The 18,145-nt window shown below is 35.1% G+C and overlaps 1 protein-coding gene across 2 annotated transcripts in view; it reads right to left on the bottom strand.

The window, feature by feature from the left end:
- Positions 1 to 834: 834 nt before the first annotated feature.
- Positions 835 to 18,145, bottom strand: part of GOPC (golgi associated PDZ and coiled-coil motif containing) — a 54,108-nt gene continuing 36,797 nt past the window's right edge. For both annotated transcript variants that reach the window (XM_006157866.3, XM_006157867.3), the window contains 5 exons: positions 17,804 to 17,969; positions 14,620 to 14,715; positions 11,619 to 11,783; positions 8,242 to 8,422; positions 835 to 3,871 (listed from right to left, as the gene is read on the bottom strand). In XM_006157866.3, coding sequence (XP_006157928.1) covers positions 3,741 to 3,871; positions 8,242 to 8,422; positions 11,619 to 11,783; positions 14,620 to 14,715; positions 17,804 to 17,969 — 739 coding nt within the window. In that variant the 3' untranslated portion in view covers positions 835 to 3,740. The remainder of the gene's footprint in view (positions 3,872 to 8,241; positions 8,423 to 11,618; positions 11,784 to 14,619; positions 14,716 to 17,803; positions 17,970 to 18,145) is intronic.

The following is an 18,145-nucleotide window of genomic DNA, read 5'->3' as shown; positions in this document are numbered from 1 at the left end:
GCTGAAATCTGAGAGGTGCGTTCTCATGGCTGCCACCACATTGGTTATGGCTCTCAGAAAACACCTGAAAGATTTATTATCAAACATTTAGCACCAACAGCACATGCTATTTTGTAACACTTTGTTTTTGAAAGATTACAAACCTCCTAAAATAGAATGAATATTCACAATGAAAATGCAAACCATCTTTTCAATGTCATAAATTAAACAACATTCTATGGGGATAAAAGACTTTTTCTTTCATTTGGTGAACTGTGAGCTTAAACCAACACATAGAGAGAATATATGGTTGAGTCAATTACAAAAGATAAAGTATTCTAAATACCCATAACTCATTTTCTGAAATATGATTACATTTTTTTCTCATTATTTTACACAATTTGGGAACTTCTACATACATGTACTTAGATGTTAAAATGGGAGATTATCCTCTTAAATAATATCTAATAGGATTGGTTTTCTAATTTTTATCAAAGCTATCCTCATAGATAATATTGGCTGTCAATATTTGTAACACAAAACAAAGCCAAGGAGACCAGGGTTTGTCATATGCTAAGTTTTAGTAGAAAATTGGCCCCGTAGTTGCACTAACTCAGATTAAGCAGTTCTTAATGTCAAACAGTTCATTCCTACCAAAAAAAAAAAATGGTTCCTCCATAGTAACTGGGTTCAGCCTTTGGACTTTATGACATGTTGGTACAAGTAACAGAAGCTGTTAGAAATAAATAATAAACTGAAATATTTAATGTGAAAAAACCATAAAATGTTTATTCTTAAAAATTGAGATTGATACCACTGTAATGGAGAAGATGCCATCTTTATTTATAGGTGAATAAAAATATTAAACTCAACTATTAATAGATATGATACATTTGTCATAAATCCTATAGATTTGAGGCCAACCCTAAGTGGAAGACTAGGTAGGTCGAACAGTGAATTACAAAATAAGAATGTCAAATAATGTGCAACTTACACATGAATCAATATGCCTTTTTGCTTCTAAACATGAAAACAAAGTAAGTCCACTGTAGTGGGGGGAAAAAAACCAGCACCACGGACAAGCCGTGCTAACTTCTGAATGAACAGTTCAGTTATAATCACCAGACTCACAACAGTTTTATCTTTCTTAAATCATTTAAACAACAGTCCCATAACTCTAATACTGCTTTTCTATTGTATTTATGATAGAAACTATAGAAGACAATTTAGAGGCTAAGTTTAAATACACACACACACACACACATCCTCACATTCTGTTGAAATACTTTTCTCAACTTTTTTGTTAGAGTGTGATGTGTGTGTATGTGTGTGTGTGTGTGTGTTTGTTTCCCTTTTTCATTGTAATGCTTTTGCAATAGTTCTCTCCTTATCTGTTTGGCTCTGTCCTAAGAGCTTCAGAATTAAATATACATGAGTTTCTTCCTGTAAATGTCCAAGTATAAAAACTGATTATCACTCAGTCCTTTGGGAAAAGTCTATCATTCTTAATTTACTCCTCAAACACCATATAGTCTAAATGGAACTTCTAATTTGGTATTTTCTAATAGCTGACAAAGCTCACAGTAGCATCTGAACAAAACTGTTCTCTTAGAGGAATGCAAACCACAGTGAAAGAGGAATGAATGAAAAACTGACCTGTAAAATTTTTGTCTATTCAGAAAACTTTTCACTGTTTACCAGCCCTTGAGAGAAAGTTATTTCATAACCATTTCATACATGCCTTCAGATTACACAGAGACTTCTCAAAAATGGTCATTCAAGGCTCTAAAAAAAATCTTTATAGGCTTATCAGAATGTTCTTGATAATCAAAGGGGCATAGCTTACATTTCCTAAGGATTCAGCTATGGTAGATGGAGGATACTGTCTGGAAAAAAAAAAAAAAAAAGGGCCACAGTCACTCCATCCCAGGCTGTGTTTTAAGAATATAATAATGTGGTTTCATATAACCGCAAAAGAAGTCTTAGACTTGTTACAATAAGAAATTTTTTAACTAAATGAATACACTGGCTAAAATCCAGTTTGCAGATCTTGTGTCATGCATAGGGTATGTGTTTGGGGTAGGAGGAATGCATGAGGATTAAACAATCTTTCTCTTTTAAGAGGCCTAGCCTGTGAGGGACAAACAGTAACATGTAACTTACTCATTTGTATAATTAAATACTAGTTTCTGCTGAGAGGCAATGTTATGCTACAAAGTATTTTAATATCAGTAACAACATACACTATGAAGTGCACTTCTATTACAAATTAACATGGTGATATACAGATGAACAAAACCACCCAAAACAAACCATAAATGAACAACAGTTAAAACATTAAATTTATAAATAGCAAAATCACAAAATAAAGTATATACATTTTATAGATTTAACTTTGAACAAATATATAGTGCACCTGGGAAAGAAAAGAAAATGTATTTTATCACATAACATCTGATACTAGAAATGAAGATACTGATAATATACTAAAAGCCTCGTGGGCTTTCTCCCTCTTAATGTATATTCTTAAATGTATATTCTTTAAAACAGTGATATTAGCAAAACTATCACCTCCTTAAATACAATGTTTTGACTGTGCCAAGCAGGGTTCGATGACCTGCAGAATGGTAAGAGTGGAGGCACTCTATGCTCAATCCTGGGACACGAGAACTAGCAAACTCATAGTTGGCATAGGAAAGGCTTTAGTCACACATACACCGACATGAAAACACAACCCAAACCACTACCGTCTCCCTTCATCTTGCCTGTCTCTGACCCCAGCTTTATAGATGATTGGCAAATCAGTTACTTAGAAAAATGCTATTTGAATGCAACGTATTTCATGACACAGTAATACATTCGTGCTTTTACTGACATAAAAATGGATCTTAAGGTGCCAGGACTATCACAATAAGACAAACTTTATGAACAACTCAAAATGTATAGAACTGTCTTTTGTGGATCCCAGAAAAGCAGCACTTGGGATTGAACATTAACAGTGTAATGCTCCAACACCATGCACACAGGTCAACATAATTGAGAACAGATATTTTAAACTCATCTGCATTTCATTTAAAAACTGAAAAAGTAAAATGTACATAACTTTCCAGAAACTTTTTCTAGTGCAGCATTGATTAAGGATTGCTTAAAGAAAAATATACTGCATGGAATAAAGATGAAAGGTAAACTCATTACAGTAAATGATCATTATGAACTGATTTATATATCAGGATATACAATAAATTAAAAAAAAAAAACTAAAACCATTCTTTCAGTTAAAAAAAAAAATTAAGTCAAACCTACATTTTGCAATTCATTGAGTCAAGTTTTACCTTTTGAAACACCAAAAGTAACATACTGGAATATACTATGAGCTAATTTACTCTTGTATTGACTGGCTATTTCGTTCAAAGTTCCAGTTAGCAATATCCTTCTACTAAATAGAAAAGGAACCTAATAAAACAGTGGTGCTTTGTTTGGTACTTGAAAGTAATACCTTGTAATATCCCTTTGGGAAACACATGCTTTGGTACTTATGATTTCAAGAAAATAAAAACTGCTTTACATGCTAATTATGGTATGCCACAGAAAATGGGGTTTTATGCATTTAGAATTGTTCACATGAAGCCCTGAGGTACACGCCTTTCATTCAGGCAACAAACAGCCCTCCCTTGATCTTGTACAGTTTTTGTCACCATCGTCCCTAGTGCCCCCAATTCAGAACAGTCTCATTAACAATCCTGTCTGGAGATACAGTCAGATTAGAAAGACTTTTTGTGATATAGACTGTGCAGGTCATCTAATTTTGAAGCACTGTCATCTAGTGGAGTCTCACTTGAAGTTGCCAGGTCTCCATTTTCATGTGTATCAGTTACTGCCTTCTTATTATATCCTGAAAGAAAGGAAAAGAAAAAGAAAGTGGATACTCTTTCGTCTAAAAAAGTACACAGTTTTTAAAATTTTATTAAGTAAAAATAAAGAAATCTTATTTATAATTAAAAGTTGTTAATATGAGGGGAAATAACAGGGCCTTAATGAAGTTAGCAATTCCTTCCAAGAGATTCTTCCTTCTTACAGATGATATCAAACTTTGTACAGATTTAAAATTTTTATCTATTGAACCTATCTAAAAATTATATAAAACTTTCTATGAAGTTTTTTTTTTAAACTTAATGATTGATACATACAGTTGTAAAATTCAATCAGTTCTACTTATACAAGTATCTACTGTATTATGAATTGCATATATTTTTATTTTACTTTTTTGCTTTCATATTAACTTTAACTTTAGTTCAATGAGGCAAATACTAGTTGATGGCTAACAGTCTGGCAGGGTCTTGACAAGACAATTTCTAGCCAATTTAAAACCAATTTTGGTTAATCTACAGAATGGAAAATAGACTTGAAAACAAAAAAAGAATTGAGAAAGTTGACTATATAGTAGGCAATGAAGTGTAAACCTACTGTGCTGGACAACTACTAGTAGACACATTTTTTGTGATTTGAGTTAGTTACTGGGGACATATCATGTAAGATACTTATTTTTATTATTTGAGTCATATTTTAAGTATGTGCAATTTGTATGACAGAAGTCTTCCATCCTCAGTTGAAAAAAAAAAAAAAGAAAGAAAGAAAGAAAGAAAGAAAGAAAGAAAGAAAGAAAGAAAGAAAGAAAGAAAGAAAGAAAGAAAGAAAGAAAGAAAGAAAGAAAGAAAGAAAGAAAGAAAGAAAGAAAGAAAGAAAGAAAGAAAGAAAGAAAGAAAGAGAAAGAAAAGAGAAAAATGAAAAAGAAAACCAAAGGGAAGGGACAAGCTTTCTAGTCCAGACAAAAGACCAAAAAGAAAAGTATAAGAAGCAAAAGTCAATGAAACCACAAGCAGAGCAGCCCAACAGCGTAGGGTCTTACATACTGCCACTGCAGTTTTACTCAAGATGCATGGGGAGAATACCTACTACTGCTGTCTTTATGTAGACAATTCAGGACACACAAGTTCACCAATAGGACAACAGCTCACTGGTTCACAACAAAATTCTATGCCGGGAGTTTTTCACCTTATTGGTCCAAGGATGCTCTTACACTCTCAATAATAATTACTAATACATACTAGATGAGTAATTAAAACTGAGAAATCCAAAACAAATTTTTTTGAAAAATCACAGTACAGCCAGTAAAAATTACCATGAATAACATATTTAATGATGAATAAATATTCTATCTTCCAAACAAAAATAGAAGAGCATTATTTTACAATTTTATAAATCTAGTATCTGGTTTTATAGAAAGTAGTTGGATTCTCATTTTTGCTTCTGCTAAATCAATTAGAAGTATATGAAGAGTTCAGCTTCACACAGATATGTAGTTGAGAAGGGGAAGAATATTTTAACAGCTTTTTCAGATAACTGTCAATAATCTTCTTTGATATTATACCAAAGCCTGATAACCTGGGATCTGAAACCTTATCAAGAACTTTTCACACTGTTACATTAAAATCCATTCGCCTATACTGCATTCTGATGGATCTTTTACCCTATTACAATTTTGAAACATCATGCACTAGTCATTTGAAAAATATTGCATCACTGAGTTATGTAGTAATTCTGAAAGTTGACACATTTCACTTTAATAAATGATATCATTCATTAATATCACCATTAATCTCATTAGTAAAAGTCTTAAGTGTCAGGAAGCTGTCGAGCTCATGGTAATTGATGTATGTTTTACAAAATTCCAATCTTCATTTGAGGGCTCATTTTAAAATTTTTTAAAGAGAGATTTTTGCTATGCAATGCATGTGCTCACCAGAAAGACAGAGAGACAGAAAGCGAGAAATCACCCTCCAAGGGGGATGGCCACACAATCCCTTCTCCTCTATTCTTCTCTCGAGATCTTGGGCACGCACGCACATGCGCCTGGTGTGAGTTTTAAGCTGCCAGGTCTGGGACTCAAACCATGGTCGACCATGTGGGAGTCCAGCGACGTAATCATTATGCCATCTGCTGGTCCCTGAGAGCCTACATCTTATTACTGGCAGTAAATACTGTCAGTTGTTCTCCTTGAAGTCATTTTAAACTTTGCTTATCAAAAAAAAATGGCTGCCAAATAGTCCAAATAATCGTAATTTGTCAGTCATCTTGCAAGTAAAAATTGTCTTCCATGAAAAAAAATGCCTAGTTCAGCTAGTAACTGAATCACTTAAAGTACTTTTCCTTGAGATCAGCATCTTTATTTACCACAGAGAGTTAAGTGCTTTATGAATACTTCCCAACTTATCACACTGAAATTGAAAAGACACATACTCACGTATCAATATTTAATAAAATTAATACCTTTTGGTGTTTTATCAAGGATATTTTTAAGTGAAAAGGCACTTTCTTCTTTGTTACTATGGGTGGATGGCAAACAAAATGATTATTAATGTAGTTGGTGCTACTGGTTTGATTTTTGCAAAGGTACCAGCAGTTTTAGCCCAATTATTTTTGTTCCATTAGTACAAATATCAACATAGTATATTAAAAAAAAAGTTATAATATTATTATAAAAATCTTTGGCCTTATGGACCCTTCCTGAAAGGTCACAGAAACTGCCAGAGATCCATGAATCAACAATTAAGAACCACTGCTCTGGGACCAGCAGTTAGCGTAATGGCTGTATCACTGAACTCCCATGTAGTCGACTGCAGTTCGAGTCCCAGACTTGGTGGCTTAAACTCATGCTGGGCGTGTGTGCATGCATGTCCAAGATCCTGAGAGGAGAATGGAGGAGAAGGGATTGCAGTGTGGCCAACCCCCTGAAGAATGATTTCTCGCTTTCTGTCTCTCTGTCTCTGTCTGTCTTTCTGGCAAGCACACACACCCTATAGCAAAAACTTCTCAAAAAAAAAAAAAAAAAAAAAAAAAAAAAAAAGACCACCTCTCTATCTAAAATTCAGTTCTAGAATCTAGAATTTTTTCCTTACCATGTATGTAAATGATAGCAAAGGAACTAAATCAGATCCTCAAAATCACATATTCTGATTCTAATCATAAGAGCAAGATAATCACTTACTCATTCTTAGCCTATAATTCACTGTATTATGAGATAAAGGTTTGCATTAAGACAGAGAGATCATATTAAGATATATTTACAATACATGTTGGCCTTTTATTCAGAGTCTAGAACACTTGAATTGTATTTATTTTTAAAGGATCATTTTTAATTCAGTAACTGGCAATGTACTTGTCTTAATAGTCCAAGATGAATCTAAAACATATCCATAGATAAAATTTTGGCATAGTTACCAGTACACAATAAAACTATAAGCAAGTAAGAGTGAGTCATCCCGTTGGTTTCTCTATCATTAAAACAGCTACTGAAGAACATCTGAGCTTATGTTTTAAACATTTACAAATAATGAGCATGATTCTATAATTTTTATAATTGTTAGAGTGGTTTTTACCTTGTAACACTTTGATTTCCCCACTTGCATCTTTGCAACTAGCACCAGGGTTGCCACCTCCATCTAACTCATCAAGGTATAAACGGTAACGATGTCCACTCTCATCTTCATATTCTACATTTTCATCATCAGAATCTACTTCAGGAGCCACATAAACTACTTCAAATTCAATTTCTCCTCTCTAAAATATAAAATGGAAATAAAGAAGTTGAGTTATTGCAATTATAACACAAAAAAACACCCCCCCAAAAAAAAAACAACAAAAAAAAAAAAAAAAAAAAAAAAAAAACAAGGAACCACTGCTCTATCTAAAATTCAGTTCTAGAATCTAGAATTTTTTCCTTACCATGTATGTAAATGATAGCAAAGGAACTAAATCAGATCCTCAAAATCACATATTCTGATTCTAATCATAAGAGCAAGATAATCACTTACTCATTCTTAGCCTATAATTCACTGTATTATGAGATAAAGGTTTGCATTAAGACAGAGAGATCATATTAAGATATATTTACAATACATGTTGGCCTTTTATTCAGAGTCTAGAACACTTGAATTGTATTTATTTTTAAAGGATCATTTTTAATTCAGTAACTGGCAATGTACTTGTCTTAATAGTCCAAGATGAATCTAAAACATATCCATAGATAAAATTTTGGCATAGTTACCAGTACACAATAAAACTATAAGCAAGTAAGAGTGAGTCATCCCGTTGGTTTCTCTATCATTAAAACAGCTACTGAAGAACATCTGAGCTTATGTTTTAAACATTTACAAATAATGAGCATGATTCTATAATTTTTATAATTGTTAGAGTGGTTTTTACCTTGTAACACTTTGATTTCCCCACTTGCATCTTTGCAACTAGCACCAGGGTTGCCACCTCCATCTAACTCATCAAGGTATAAACGGTAACGATGTCCACTCTCATCTTCATATTCTACATTTTCATCATCAGAATCTACTTCAGGAGCCACATAAACTACTTCAAATTCAATTTCTCCTCTCTAAAATATAAAATGGAAATAAAGAAGTTGAGTTATTGCAATTATAACACAAAAGGATATCCAATTTTTTGGAGAAAGGCTTAGGTGTGGAGACTTCAGGTATAGCTCCTTTCCAGAGAAAACAAATAATGAAATCCTAGACTCTCAAGAGGTAGGGAGAGGAGGTCTGGAAAGGTCATGATGTCTAGACAAACCCTGTGAATCTTCTCTCCAAGAAATTTCCTTTTAATTTATAGTAGCCTTTTCTACCAACCACAATATTTTTGCTAATAGTTCTAAATTCTTAAAAAGGATACTTAACTTAAAAATTTACAGAATTTTGGAACAAGTGTTTACTTTGAAAGTCATTTTGGGCCTGGCTCTATAGCACAGCAGTTAAGCACTATGTATGAGGAACCAGATTGAAATGGATCTTGGCCCTGGCAGCTGGAAAACAAACAGGGCTGGGCCAGATGGTTACTGTGGCGGTAAAGTGGCTGAATCCTACACGGCGATAATGTAGTTCAAGTTTCAGACCTGGCCTGAAAAACACGGCAGGCAGTGTACCCAAAATCCCAAGAGGAGAGTGAGGAGAAGGGACTGTGGCAGGCCATTCTCCTGGGGGTGCTTTCTCATTCCCTGCAGTTCTCTCAGGCAACTGTACATACTGTCTGGCAGTAAAAAAAATAATGATATTAATAAAAATTCATTTTGCACTTTGCAAAGCAATTCAGCAAATGCACCTAAATAACACATTATTAAATACATTTGCATATAAGGGGATCACACACATTTTTCCTTAACGAAACCAAGAAACCCCTACACATGATTTCTTGTTTCTTACTGAACAGTCTTGAACTTTTTTTTTCTTTTTTTGGAGAGCTTTTTGCTATAGGGCGTGTGCACTCGCTAGACAGAGACAAAGAGACAGAAAGCAAGAAATCAACCCCCAGGGGGGATGGCCACATGGCAATCCCTTCTCCTCCATTCGCCTCTCAGGATCTTGGGCACACACGCACACACGCCTGGCATGAGTTTTAAGCCACTGGGTCCAGGATGCGAACCGCAGTTGACTACATGGGAGTCCAGCAACATAGCCATTACGCTAACTGCTGGTTCCGAGTCTTGAACTTTTTTTAAACTTCCACTGAGTATCAAATACAGTGTTAACATATTGTAAACTGCTAATAGAAATCACTAACATTTATTGTGCAAAATTATAGCCTTCGATCCTCATAATAGCCCTATAAGTAGTCTCTTACACGAGTAAGAAACCTAAGTGAGTCTCAGAGAGAGGTAATAACTTTCCCAATAAAATAAATAAATATACAGGGAAATAGCATGTTGATTTCAAAGTCCTTGCTCTTTCGACTATGTCAGTCTAAATGTGTAATATTTGGACTGTCATTCTTTAATAACATTTTATATCCAACTAAAAAGTTGTAGATCATTTCACGTTAAAAAATTCCAAGCTATAACTGTCCTTAATAAAGACTACACTCATTACACATAAGTCTGGTGTTTGCAACTCTCTGAAAATTATGCCCTGCCTTTGTTCAAAAGAACACATGCCATTTTTTACTGTTATCCACTAAGTTAGTCTCTGTGAAGCTCTTCTTTCTCAGCAGTTTCAGGTTGTGCCTCAGAATTTCAACGTGCTTAGTGTTTCCTTGAAATGATGACTGCCTGTTTGTAGCTCCTTCACCATAGCTGCCATTCATCCCACTCTTCTGCTATTAGATGTCAGCCAAGTTAGCGGAGAAAACATCAACTTAGAGGCTAGTTAGATCTCCCTTTTCAGATAATACTTTAAAAATCCCATTTTGGGACACAGATGACTAACATACTGGTCTTCAGTAAAGTTCTAGACCACAGAATTAAATCTGTGGGTAGCTGTAAGAGAGACACAGATTTCAGGCTTACTATAAGGAGGAGCTTTCTAAAAATCACCACTGTACAACAATAAAATGGACTGCTTGGTCATCAACAACTCCTCCTTTTAATGCAATTACTTAGTAGTGATGTTGTACAGGAGATTTATGACCGCTGTGCATCACATAAAGTTGAACCAATAAACTATTGATTCACTTTCAACTCTGATTCAATTCTATACTGCCAACTCTATACTGAGGATCCAAGAAACACTGCAATGTGCTAACAATGCCTCTCTTTTTCCCTCAGTCCTATTCCCCGAGGAAAGAAAGAAAACAAAACGGGACCAGCAGGTGGTGTAATGGTTATGTCGCTGGGATCTCACATAGTCGACCCCTGTTCAAGCTCCAGACCCAGCGGCTTAAAACTCATACTGGGCACATATGTGTACATGCCCAAAATCCCAAGAGGAGAATGGAGGAAAAGGGATTGCAGAGTGCCATCCCCCCCAAGGGGGTGATTTTTCACTTTCTGTCTCTTTGCCTTTCTTTGTCTCTCTGGCAAGTGCACATATTTATAACAAAAATCTCTAAAAAAAAAAAAAAAAAGAAGAAAAAAGAAACAAAAAAAAGAAAGAAAGAAAGAAAGAAAGAAAGAAAGAAAGAAAACAAATATTTTAAGTACACTCAATAATAAATATGGCTACTGGATATGAATTACAATTCTGTTAACTTATTTGTTCTGCAACCTTGAGCAGATCCTTTAACTTCTAAGAACCTTAGTTTTCTCATTTAAGTGAGTTGGGCTAGATGATTTCTAAGGACCCTGTCAGTTCAGTTGGGTCATCAGAAAATTCATGATGTATTTTTCTGTTTTCCTATGCAAAAAATGTCATGACTTTTCTGATGAATTAGTAACATTCTATGAACAAAAATCAATCAATCTACTTCTACGCTGTCTTTTCTGTAATACCTTATACTTGTATAGTGTTTCACTCATTAATGATATTGCTTTATAAGTGCCAGATCTTGTTTTACTTTACATGGATCAACTACCTAATCCTTTCAGTTCTATTTCAATCCCTACAGCACAGAGGGGAACACTGCAGCACAGAGAACTTGAGTAACTTACTCAGTTATGTACTATAGAACAGAGTAAACAAAATGATCCTTTATCCGTAAGTCTGGCTGCATGTGATCTATAAAAGTCCCCAAATTAAAGGAAACAAATGTCTGTCTATAAGTACTTTACCACTTGAGAAACTTGGTAAGGAAGTATAAACTATTCAGTATTTCAAAAAGAACCAAATAACAGATTCAACTTTAATTACATAAAGGGAATTCACCTGTTGGGAAAGAATAGTTACAGCTTCTTTATGCTTTGTGTCCCTTAGGTTAACACCATTCACTGCCAAAATGGCATCCCCAACGTGAAGTCCTCCACATCTGTCGGCTGGCTGTCCTGGATGGATCTCAGAGATGAGGATTGGAACACCATGCTCTTTCCCACCCTAACAACAAAAAAGGGCAGTAAATTAGTTTACTCATTGTAAAGTTAGCCATGAACTACAAAGATAGGACCCTTTTCTTAAAAATGTGCTTTAATAAGCATTTTCAGCTGAGATATAATTCTACACTGGCTATCTCTAAAAATTCTGGGTAAAATTTCATTTGCTACTTAGGTACTGATAAATAAAATATTATGATTATCAAGAATACGTCTAGGTAAAATGAATAATAGCATGTGCTTTCCTAAAACATTCCAGAACAGAAAAATTTGGACTGCCTACATGGCACAGTGGTAATGTGCTGCTTAAGAATCACCAGATTCCTTATGGTGGTTGCGGTTTGAATCCCTGGTCTGGTCAGCCTGAAAAACACTTTGAGCACATACATGAGTGCCCACAATCCAATGGGTAAAGGACTGCAGGAGGGGATCAAAGCATGACCAGACCCTGTGGAGAGTACTCATCTCTCTTTCTCATTCTCATGAATACATACTCTTATCTTGACTAAAGGAAAAAAAATTTAAGAAAAAAAAAAGAATAAGAAAAATATCTAAAAACCACAGTGGCTAAAAACTCTTAAACATAAATAGAGATATTTATATACTACAATTCCATAACACTATATTTTTTATCAAATCTAAGTTGCTCTGAGAAAGCTTATTATTTTACGTATCGCAAAAAAAAAAAAAACTAGATTGTAAGATGAATCTCAAATTCAGAGATGTTAAAATATGAAGAAAAAAAAAAAGGCAATACAGAATTGAAGAAACAATATTTGGAGGACAGCAGTGGCGTAGCAGTCACATCACTGGACTTCCACATAGTCGACTACAGGTCAAGTTCCAGACCTGGCAGCTTAAAACTCACGCTGGGCATATGTGCATGCATGCCCACAATCCTGAGAGGAGAATGGAGGAGAAGGGATTGTGGAGTGACCACCCCTAGGGACTGATTTCTTGCTTTCTGTCTCTCTGGCAGGTGCACGTGTCCTATAGCAAAAATCTTTCTTAAAAATAAATACATACAGGGAACCAGCAGTTAGCGTAATGGCTATGTTGCTGGACTCCCACGTAGTCGACCGTGGTTCGTGTCCCGGACCCGGTGGCTTAAAACTCACGCCGGGCGCGTGTGCGTGCGTGCCCAAGATCCCGAGAGGAGAATGGAGGAGAAGGGATTCCGGCGTGACCATCCCCCTTGGGGGGTGATTTCTCGCTTTCTGTCTCTATGTCTCTCTCTGTCTGTCTGGCGAGCGCACGCGCCTTACAGTGAAAATCTCTCCAAAAAATAAATAAATACATACATACATACAGTATTTGGTACCTATCATTTTCTAGTTTATATCATCTTTATGTATGTACATGTGTTTGTGTATGTGTGCATGTCTTATTTCGCCTACTAAACTATACTTTTCGAAGTCAGTGTATTAAAAAAGGTTGATTTTTTTTTTTCCTTTACCTTCTTCTTTTTTTTTTTTTAAATTTTGCCATAGGGCACATGTCATTGCTAGAGACAGAGAAAGTGAGAAATCCCCCCCAGTGGGATGGCCGCACTGCAATCTTTTCTTCCATTCTCTTGGAAGAATGGATTCTGGTATGTATGGACATGTGTGCCTGGTGTGTTTTTCAAGCCACTAGGTCCAGGACTTGAACTGCTCAGTTACGTGGGAACCAACCGCCTTAACCACCGTGCCACCTACTGGCCCAAGGTGGGGATTTATTAAATACAGATTAAATTTTTATTATAAGAAATATTTCTACATTAAGCAATACCTGAAAACAAAATGAACTTATGCAGCACCTTGTACTACCAAATTAAAATCATTTAGAATAAATCCACCTTATTCAGTGAAGCAGTGAGATTACTCCAAACACATGTACTTTATTACAGATTGCTCTAATAGATGTTATCCATGACAACCATTTATAAAAACATTAAATTTAAAAAGTATATATAGGAGCCAGCAGATGGCACAATGGTTATGACTCTGGACTCCCACATGACTGACCACGGTTCAAGTCCCAGACCTCTTCAAAACTGAGTACCCAAGGTCCCAGGAGAAGAGACTGCAGCATGACCAACTCCCCTGGAGGGTGATTTCTCACTTTCCCTCTCACTATCTGTCTGTCTCTCTCTCTCTGCCCAGTGAGCCCACATGTCCTAAGGCAAAAACCTCTTAAATAAACAAACAAGTAAGTAAAAGTTTTGGGCCTAACAGCCAGTGAATTCTGATAGCTAAGAAGTAAGAGAAAGATAGCACATACCCTAAAGAGAAGAACAATACAATCTGGAGCCACTCAACATAAAAGAAAACAGCCCTATCTATTCTCGAAGGCTTTATTCTAAAGACTGATCACCATATCTGGTATAGAATGATGACCTGAGTAATAATGAAAATATTAACCTATGCTTACTAACAGTAGGCTTAAGAGTTGTTAGGAAGATTTACATACAATTAAAAATGTTTTACACATTAATGTTGGTACCTGTGGGAGGAATTTAGTTACTTAGAAATATATATTAAAAAAAAAAAAAAAGGGCCGACCACATAGTCAGCAGTTAAATGCTACACAAAGGGAACCAGATTCCACCTGGCTACTATGGTCTGAATCTCAGCCCTAGAGGCTTCAAAAACATGCCCGGTACATTTGTATATTTATTCCACAATCTGATAGGATCACACTCCATTGGGGATCTCTCTCTCTCTGGCAAGCACACATACTTCTTGGCAATAAAAAAAGAAAGAAAATATATCCAGAATACTTTGTTCCCCAATGATGTCCAAAAGAGCATGATTATATTAGAAAACTATTGAAAAAAAACTGGAAGCACTACTTCTTACTGTAATTGAAATGCCAAGGCCTTCATGATCTTCCTTAAGGAGGAGAACTTTCCTAATTGGACCAACACCTTGGCTTTTCTTTAAGGAATCTTGATCCTTATTGGAGGAAAAAAAGAAGAAAAATTAGTATCACATATATAATATACCAAATAGAGTAATCCCATGCTATATAATTTGCTTTCAGAAATTCTCATTAATTTCCTGGTATAGATACACAGTATTATATTAAGAAAGAAATAAAATGGAAAAGTAAAAACAGTTATTCAGTTATCATGGCAAAATTTATAGACAATTTTCTCACACTTTTGTAAATAATTTTTTAAAATACTGACACGTCTCAACTGGATTGGTCCGAGAAGTATTTCATGATGGGTAAAGTCTTTTTATAAGCAAAATGAGAAATAATGATTGGTTAAAAAATAATTGGAATAATAATAATAATTGTCTGGAAAAACAATGAAAAGATACTGAATGATGAAGTGGGGAGATTAATGTCTCTGTATTGACTGACATGCATGGCGTTCCCTTTTGAAAAAGCAATGTAATACACTGTAAAGTTATATGTGATTCAATGTAATATAAACAAGATTATGATGACAATAAATTTTTTAAAAATACTGACACATCTTTTAAAATTTTGGGACATTACAAAATAAATTACTGCCTGGGACTGAATGATGACCAAACATCTTTCAGAGGAGATAGTAATAAACTATCTCCTCTGAAAAATACTTTAAAGATCTACATGCATTTTAACTGATTTATAGAATTGAAAAGCAAATTTCTGACTGGATCATTCATTAGTTTTCATTCTTTGGTGCTCTGGACTTCTTAGATATAGCATCTTATTTCATTAACAATTCTTTCTCGGGTACCTGTACCCTTCCTCTTTCTACCAAACACCTTTCAGCCTAAGCAGATAAACAAATCCCATGTTTTTTCATATTTAAAATACTGACAATGTACAAACACAAAATAAAACAAAATCCTCCACTATTTTCCTCACCAACTGACCTCCTCGCCCTTTCCTTAACCTTCACAGAAATTTCATCCTTTAACCATTTCTGTTTCCTTGCCTCCCAGATTCAGTACTCTGATCATTATAATTGGGTTTTGCCCCTATCCGCACCACTGGAATTTTCTTCTCTATGGTCACTGCTAACTGCTAAATCCAATTAATAATGTTTAGTCCATTTCCTTCCCTCACTCTGTTAAGTTTCCATATAGTTTCTCTGGTTGACTTAATCAATTTCATAGTTTCAATTATAATGGGTGACTCCCCTAATCTTCAATTCAGACTGCTCTCTTGAATTCCAGAGTCATATATCTACCTAAATGTATCTCAGATACCCCACTGACACCGCCAATGATACATGCCTAAAACGAATCTCATCCTATTGTCCCCCAAAGCTTTCTTTTCCTCTTTCTTTATCAATGAATTTTCAAATCAAGAAACACAGACTCTGCTCTCTCATTCATCTACTTAACCCAAAACAGTCACTCTCCAATCAACTCCTCCTGATTGTAATTCTCTTAAGCCTGTATCCCTCAAATGCTTTTTTCCCATACCCTTATCACTTTGTTCTTGGATTACCATATCTTCTTAATGTATCTCCCTGACTCCAATTTTATCTTCTTTTAATATATTCTCTTCACTATACCAAAGGAACTGTCAAAAAAATGTGAATTTTATTAATGTAAATTTTTACTTTTACTTAAAGTCCCATAATTAGCAGTTTAAAGTTCAAGATCCTTTATGTAGCATAAAATAGCTTTGTTATCTGACTGGTTTCCAAAACTCCAGCCTCATTATTTTACCACTTTCATAAGCATACTTTCATAACTCAGACAGGTCTAACACAAGCTACTCTGACTTCCTCTAACCTCTCTTCTGATGAACAAATATCTTTAAGAAATAAAAAGTGAGTTAACTATCTATGTTCTCTGAAAAATACCTTAAAGATCTACATGCATTTTAACTGATTTCTTTAACAAATTGTATAGCATGGGTTCCCAAATCTACTGGACCCAGAAGTCAGTGGGGACCACCAGTGGTGTATGTGCTCACTGTAACCCCACTCTTTTCCACCAACTCTCTGTGCTTATCAATTCTTAAAATAACCTCTGCAGAGGCAATGGATTATTTCACTATTTAAAGCCAGACTTTATTTGGTACTAAGAAATGTGAGCCACTGGCTATAAGTTAGACAAAGTTTCATATGTTAAGGTCTGTATTATCAAACAGCTGTCGTAATGAAATTTAATAAAGATTTACCTAGATACAATGGTAGCCACAGAAGCAGACGATGAGATACCGATCTCAAATTCTATCTTAATCCAAGACCAAACAGGTGTAACTATTAGTTCAGAAGCTACATTTGGTTTAAGATACCAAACATTTTTCTAAAAAACTATGTCATAATATTTGCAATTTATCAGTAGGATTACACACTTTCAGCTAAGCTGAAGACAAATTTAGGGGCAGGGCCAGCAGGTGGCATGGTAGTTAAGGCACTGGACACTCTCACATGGCCGACCACGGTTCGAGTCCTAGACCTGGTGGCTTGCTTTCTCCCTTTTCCCTCTCTCTCTATCTGTGTCTCTCTCTGGTCAAATTAAAATAAATGAGTGGATAAATAAATAAACAATTAAAAATATATCTAGGGGCAATCATGAACTCAGATCCTTAGGCTGGCCTGAAAATGCACAGCATGGCCACATGTATGCATATGTACCCAGGACTCGGCAGACCTGGAGAGCGGGAGAAAGAATGACAAGATCCTTTCAAGGATGCATTTTCTTTCTTTCTCTTCCACATGCACATATGTACTCTCTAATATAAAAACAAAAAAACAAAAAATTCAAAATAAATTTAAGCATGTCCAATCAAGATTCAAGAAAAATTTTAAATATATCCAAAGTATTAGCAATATGTTTGCTAGCAATGGTTCACTGCAGAAATACTGGTAAGGACACTGATAAGCCTGTAAGTGCCAGCAAAATTTCTACAGGTTGTTGAAAATTTAAATATATATATCTATACTGAATAAGCTGAATCCTATGTTTCACTTTTTAAGCAAAGATTTCAAATACTATTAGAATAAAAGAAGGAATGGGAAGAACATAATTAATGAGAGAAGGAAGGAACTGCAAGGGAAGCAGCAGCAAAGCAAATAGGACATACGTGGCCTGGTGGAGCTTGCATTGGTCGTTTCAAGTCATTACGTCCTCGACAGGCTCTGATCACAGTTTTGTGACGATGCAAATGTATTTCAGCTTCTAATTGGTTCCAAAGCTTATCATGAGCAGGCCCCTTCATATCTCTTCCTAATAATTGTATCTGTTGGACTCTTTGTATTGAGAAAAAGCATTCATTTAGTTAATGTTTCAATGTGCTTATGATAGAATTCATTAGAATAACTTAAGCATAAGTAGCTTTTGCATAAATCTTAATTAGTAATAAAACATACTCAGAAACTACCTGAACCTCATGTATAAAGACAGAAAACTGTGAAAAGGACAGGTA

Source organism: Tupaia chinensis, unplaced genomic scaffold (genome assembly GCF_000334495.1).
Source record: "Tupaia chinensis unplaced genomic scaffold, TupChi_1.0 Scaffold000563_1, whole genome shotgun sequence".
NCBI classification, from domain to species: domain Eukaryota; kingdom Metazoa; phylum Chordata; class Mammalia; order Scandentia; family Tupaiidae; genus Tupaia; species Tupaia belangeri.
The sequence above is the reverse complement of the archived record's forward strand: the minus strand, read 5'-3'. Positions and strand labels throughout refer to the sequence as shown.